Below are 7,001 nucleotides of genomic sequence, written 5' to 3'. Positions count from 1 at the left end.
AAAGAGTGGCCTGTACCCTGTCAAAGTGACTCTTGGTGTGTGGCTGCTAACTAAAGAAGTGTAGACATAAGAACTAGGGTCTGCTTTACAGTACTGTGAATACCAGTCTTAGAAGAAAACAGATTTTTAGGAAGAGGAAAGGCTTTTCTTGAAGGAGAAAAGCAGTTCTTTAGCACAAAGGAGAGGAAACCAGATACCCTCTTGGGGGCTGGGGGGAAGAAGGGGTATCAGCAGCAACAGGCCCAGAGTAAGAATTTTTTTTTTTTCTCCTCAAAAGCGGTCTGTTCATTTATGTGTAGAAGGTCAGGCACAAGCAGGAAAGGAGGCAGTAGTTTCAGCAAAGCCAAAATAAAAGATAGTCAATTCTTCATTCATCTGTATATTATTTGATTATTTTTGAATAATGTATCATGCTGTCTTGTTTTAGTGCTTGCCTTTATAGGATGCTGGTTTTTGTTTTCAGAACTTTTTACTTTTCAGTTGCCGTTCTCTGCAAAATCCTAAAAGATGTAGAAACAAAGATTGTTTTTTGGTGTTTTAAGAGAGTGTTGTATCAAACTGGAACAATTTGAAAGAATTTTTAAAATTTTTTTCAGGACAATTGTGTAAAAGACATTCTTCTTACTTTCAAAGTGGGTACATTCAAATGACAAATATTTGCTGTAGATTATTATTAATACATATTGTAACTAGAAACCATATTCTGAAAAACTGATGTATTAAAATTGTATCTTACGTACTTTGAAAACAAAGATCTAAAAAATCCAACATTCTACGAGTACATTCTTGAGTCCATTCTCCAGACGAAATTTTCAGATTTTTTTTTACATAATCTGTATTTGCTTTTAAATAAAAAGTAGTACTTTATAAAAATGCAAGTCCTGCAGTTTTCCTGGGTCATCTTGAGCAGTCTGATGCATTTGGTTGGACTATACAGCTGAAATAAATTACTATATTCTTATAAACAAGCTTTCCTATTACAGAGAATCTACTGCGTAAACAAAAGATTTTAAGGCCGAGTATGCAAAGAGCATCTGCATTTTCTTGCCAGACTTCCTCTAATTTGGTTTCCACCTACGTTTTAAATATACAACTTCCAATGTCTTTATGACACCTTAAGGTTCTGTTGTTCTTCACATTTGTTTCTGAAGACAAAATGTCATTTGTTACTGTAGTCTGCTAATAGTGCTCATTTAAAAAAAAAAAATTGGTAAAACTTTACAGAAATGTTTTAGCATTATGCAGTGTCATGTTCTTTAGTAGCCTCGAATGTTTTTTGTTCTCTTTATAAAATATTGCAATAGGGTAGTCTTTTTCCCTGAGCGTATTCTTCATGACACTTTTTTTTTTTTTCTTTCAATCAGCAAAGGAAAAATGGAAAGCAATTGAGCAAGACTCCGGTGTGCAGGCTGTGAAGAAGCTTAAGACAAATCGAAACAGATCAGAAGATTCCAAGGAAAAGGAACCTCACTATTCTCAATCTCCTACGGTTGCTACTTCAGGTGGAACTCAAAGCAAGAGGTTTCTAAGCCAACCTGTAACAAAAAAGTCTGATGTGCAGTATAAAAAAAGGAAACCCAGAATTGATCAAATCAAGTACTTGCAAAGTTTTAGTGTGACTACAGCTGAAAAAATGAGAAATGTACCTGCAAAATGTCATGCTGAATATTGCAGAAATGCCCTAAACCATTGTAATGGCTTGCTCTGTGCAACAGAAAAGAATCCATTTGTGAGATTAGAGGCCTGTAGTTACATAAATACATTTGTGAAGTCTTCAGCTAGTGGAACTACCAGCAGTTATAAATTAAGTGGATTCTTCCATGTAGCCCAGGATAAAAGAAAGCATGTTTTTCCTGATGGTACTGTAGAACAGTGTGATGTGAATTGCAGCACTAGTAGAATGCAAAATGAGAGATCACCCATAACAGGTGGCTTATTATTTAATAAAGAAAAAACTCAAAACGGAGAAGGGTGTTTTTCATTCTGTCAGAGTGAAAACAGTAAATGTTTAAGGGGAAAAAAGTGGAATATTGGTAGAAAGCCTAGAAAAAAGATGAAAATCACTGAGAAATCAGTAGTGCAGGATATTTTCATAGACATGGCTAATGAATGCAGTGAATGTGAGTTACAAACAGAAACAGCAGTTGCCGTGTCAAGCTCCTTTGCAGTCTTAGGACTAAATCGTAAAGAAATTACTCTGTCAGCTTCATGTGATCATACATCAGATCTTCATATAGGAAAAAATACTCATGAAGCACAAAATACATCAGTCTGGAGAAAGAACAGTACCAAATTACTTTCATTTGAAGATGGCTTTAAGAAGCCATCTGAGCTCTCTGTAATAACAAAAGGAGAAATTTCGAACAGCGTGGCACATCATTCTGCTGCTTCAGGTAGCCTGAGGGTGCTAGCTCAGGTCCATGATGTTTCTAATTGTCACAAAAGCAAGACAGATGAAAAATTGAACAAAGTTAATAAGAAATTGCAGCAGTTTACCTGTCGAAGAACAATACCTATGACTGGTAAAAATGGTTGGCTGTTTGAATCTTGTGCCAGGACTTCTGAATGGGTTCATAAAAATCATGGGTCCATCTCAGAAGGAAAAAGACTTTCAAGGGCTGCCTTCGAGGAATCCTCTGATAAAAGCAGTGTTAAAGCTACAGGAAGCAGTGCTGTGACTGGGAATTTGAGACGGTTGGATTTGCATATGTCATTGGCAGAAATTAACGAAGAATCTACACATAAAATAATGGATCCAAATGCCGAATGTCTGACTTCACTTGAAACACCAGAATCCTCTTCCATGGATACTTACGAGACTTTGAGAACGAGCAATGAAAATGTGGAATCACCACTTAATACGGATAGAAGTGCCATGGATTTTAGCCGTGATGATGTGCAAGAAGTTAAAGCAACCTTGAATTTTACAACAAAACAAGAAGATAAAGGAGCTGTAACAAAAAGAAACCTGTCTGTGACAGTCCAGAATGGTACATCTACAGGTAACAAAAACAGAATAAACTTCAGCCGTAAAGCATCAGTAGTGAACCGGACATTTTCTGATTTAAAGCTAACAAAAGTATTGAACTCTGGAAACCTGACAAAATTCAAAATTCCTTTATGCAGAAACAAACCTGAATCCAGGAAATTGGAATCTGTCTGTTCATTTGAAAGAAAATCCTGTAGTCCCCTGGAGCTTCTTGACAGCACTAGTGTTTCAAGAAGGCAGAAAACAGGTGAAGAGACTTTTTTGGTATATTCCAAGCAGCAGCCTCTTTCCGTTGCGAGTGATGCTATGTCTACAGCTTCCATGAAGAAAAAAGCGGATGAGATCGACAGTAAGGACTTTCAGCATGATGGCTCTGAAAACCTTTCAAATGAGATGTCTGCGCTCCCTGAACATTTTTCTTTATATCCACATCCTTTTCTTGACAGACAAATAGAGTCATCTGTGCCTGATTTCCGTGGTACTGAATGTGTACTAGAACATAATTTTCCTGATCTTTCTTGGAATGCAGTTGACCACTCTGTTGCATTAGAAATAAATGATGATAGCAAAACAAGAGGGAATCTTTCACAACACAAAAGTCAAAATTTTCCAGATATTCTGGAAGCTTACAAAGAAGATGTTCTTGTCATTGATGTGATTCAGGATGATCCTGACCTTTTTGGAACCAATAATGAAGAGGAGCTTGCACTTGCAGACTGTGAAAATTGTCCTGTGAAGGCGTCCCATACTAGCATCTGTATTAAAGATGAAAAGCAGAATCTTAAGCCTGAGTATCCTCTTATCTCTGAAAACAGAGATTCAGTAGATGATAATTTTAGGTATGCATATAATTCTTTTTATTACAGTAATCCTAAGTACTTTGTTCTCATATCAGTATACTTTGGTTTTAGTGGTTAGGCTTCCTTACAGAATTTCACTGATTTCTGTGTTGATTTTAAGTGTCAAAATTTGATTGAGGTATGACAGTATTCTGAATGCAAATAAATTAACTTGTTCTTCATAAGAACTAGGATAAACTCTGAATCGAAGGAAAACGTAGTCCTAAAGAATTGGTTTAGACCAAGTGAAGTGAAATATGAAAGTATAAACAAAGCTAATTAAGAGTCATATTCTTAATAAATAACTTAATATTTTAAAATACGTGACGATTGGAGATAGCAGATAGCCCTTTGAGGGTAGTTTTTTTAATTGTAAAGTAGTATAATACTTAGAAATATTTTTTACTTTCTAGGTGTAGCTTATTCTTTTGCTGGATCTGTATGAGTAAATGGTTGTCTCTACAGTAGTATTCCATTCCGCCATTCTCCTTCCCTGCTTTTCTCCTATCCCCAGGCATGTCATTCAGCAAGTCCTGGTGTAAATTAGTAGGCATTAATGTTTTTCTGGGTTTTGAGATGATAATAAAAGTCAGTGAAGGGGGAAGAGAAGTTTAAAGTAGAAACAAACTTTTGTAAAAGAGGTAGTAGTCCTTCGTGGAATAGATGAACTCATCAACTGTCTAGTCTGTTTTCTCTCTAAGCTTCGATACTTGTGTTTGATAAATGAGTTTTAAAATTAAATTTTTCATCTTAAGAAAAACATAAAGCTTAGATAGAAATAGTACAAGATTTTCCTCTGAAGATTAGTTTTTTTATTGGGAGGGGTGTTTTAATTTTTTTTTCTCTGCTCTTTCTGGGTGGCTTTATGTTACCCTTATTTTAAATAATGTGATAATTATTTTCAGCATTTTACCATCTTATAAATGCATTCATTTCTTTTACTCTTTGCTCTCCTTATCCTTTCCCCTTCATTAAACCCATGCGTAAAAGAGGAAAGGAATCCTCTCTGAGGTGCTGAACAGATTTTCAGAGATGAGAATATAAAACTTTCAGATGTTAATAGAATAAAACTTCTGCGAAAACCAGCCTCTGAAGAACAGGACAAGTCTTTAGTAGGAGCATCCAACTTCTTAAGAAGCAGCTAGGCTGTATCATAGTAAATTTATTAGAATGAGTATTCATTTTGTGTACAGTGTATATTATGTCTTATAAACACTGTGTAACAGAATAAGTATTTGCTGTATATTACCCCAGGGTAATAATGGCTGTTCAGAGATGGTTTCCAACTGACTGTCCAGATAGCAGTTGCACAGAATGGAAGACCAGAACTTCTGAGCCCTTTACGATCATGTATTGGTTATGGTAGTAAAGTTTGCTATTTATATAAATACTAACTGAAAATTTTGTTGGATCTTGTAGGTACTTTGTAGGGAGGACAAATATTCCCTTTAATTAGTAATAACATTGAGTTAGAGTATCATTATCACAACCATTAGACAGATGAAAATTGAACTTGTTTGAAGTCATATTTCAACTTTCTTCCTGGTATCTGCTGAATTTGCTTGCCATTAGCCAAGGAAAATAAAAATGCATGTTCTTATTTCTTAGAATTTCCCCTTAATTTGCTAAAGAAGCAGGCAAATTTTTCTATTTTTGCTTTTTACCTTCCATAATTTGATGCAAAGATCATTAGACAGTGACTAATCATAGTTGGTAACAGTCAGGAACATATTAATGAACTGAATATCAGAATATTAAAATAAGGCAATAGACCTTACCACAGTTTTATCAGGTAGCTTATGATATCACCAGATAATACCAGATAATGGCCAGTTCATACTGTTGTTTTTTATTTTGTTGGTATTTACCAGATACGACTGGGACTTCAACTTTGTTTGGCCAACCAAAAAAAGGGATTACGCTGGTAGAGTTATGCTCACATCATACTAAATATTTTAAAATAAAATATTGTGTCTGTTAATGTCCTTTTTTTTTTTCCTTTAGAGATATTCTAGAGTATTGTCTGTGTTTTCTTGTTTGGCTTCTAATTTTACGCATATTCAGTTTTGCTTCATTGCAATATTAGTTTGTAACGCCACTTCAGTCTGTCCACGTAGAACAGCAAGTCGGAACTGCACTATTGTAAACCATCTCTAACTTATATAAGTATTAGTTTATATGCATCTTTTGTTTAACATTTGTTAATGTTAGCCATTACACTCTAGATGAATGTAATTAGGTGATTTTAGGTAGAAGAGCAATGCCAGCGCTTAATGGCTGCACACGGTGATTGTTGCTGATTGTTTTCTGTAACTGTATCAATACATAGCTTTTGTTATTATTTCCCTTCAGATTAATAAGAGCAGGCAGATGATGATAGAATCTGGGTCTTTGCTAAAACTGTTCTAGTGCATGTATGCGTGGGGATGGACTTCAGTACATTACTTCTTGTGTACTGATTTTTTTAGTCTGGCATTGGTACAGAGGAGTAAGAACTGTATTTCTGCTAGCAGCAAGTTATTCTGAAAGTGTAGCTGGGTTGTTAAAAACCTTTTAAAAATGTGTTGAGTGTTACTTATGAGTTTAATAGCATTTAAATTGTAAAGAAAACGTTGGTGCCTTAATTTGTGGTGTTCTTCCAACTACAAAAATCTGAGATCTAATAGCTTGTCAAAATGACAGTTACAATAATGAAGTAATACTTTTTATTCAAGTTTCATCATGAAGCCAAAGCACTGAAACTGTGTGAAGGATGTACCAGGTTGATTCAGTAACTGACAAGTGTTCAGTAGCAACTATTAGCCACTGTGGATGTGTAACTATTAGTGTGGATCCATTTTGTTTGAGCTTTGAATTTAAACACCAAGATGAGTTTAGCCAGTGACACTTTCCATCTTTGACTGTTTGTGACCTTAAAAGCCGGAGGGGTATTTTTAGTTACTCTATTTTAGTTTATTCTATTATTTAGAAAATTCAAGGATAATAATTTTTGGCTTCCAAATTTCAGACAATGAGGGCACATGTCCTTCAAAAGCAGAATATACTGGTCACAACACTGATTGAGGTTCAAAATTCAAATAAGGCTTGCGTCTTTTTTTTTTTTTTTCCCCAAGCAAACTAACAAAGCACCCAACAACCAAACAGGCACCTAACATTGCTACACATCTCTGATT

The 7,001-nt window shown here is 35.1% G+C and overlaps 1 protein-coding gene across 1 annotated transcript in view; it reads left to right on the top strand.

Annotated features, from left to right (window-relative positions):
- Positions 1-7,001, top strand: part of TOPAZ1 (testis and ovary specific PAZ domain containing 1) — a 40,883-nt gene that overhangs the window by 1,344 nt on the left and 32,538 nt on the right. The window contains exon 2 of the mRNA XM_009586526.1: positions 1,365-3,828. Within this exon, the coding sequence (XP_009584821.1) occupies positions 1,365-3,828 (2,464 nt within the window). The remainder of the gene's footprint in view (positions 1-1,364; positions 3,829-7,001) is intronic.

This window comes from Fulmarus glacialis, unplaced genomic scaffold (assembly GCF_000690835.1).
Source record: "Fulmarus glacialis isolate BGI_N327 unplaced genomic scaffold, ASM69083v1 scaffold13461, whole genome shotgun sequence".
In the NCBI taxonomy this organism is placed as follows: domain Eukaryota; kingdom Metazoa; phylum Chordata; class Aves; order Procellariiformes; family Procellariidae; genus Fulmarus; species Fulmarus glacialis.
The sequence above is the reverse complement of the archived record's forward strand: the minus strand, read 5'-3'. Positions and strand labels throughout refer to the sequence as shown.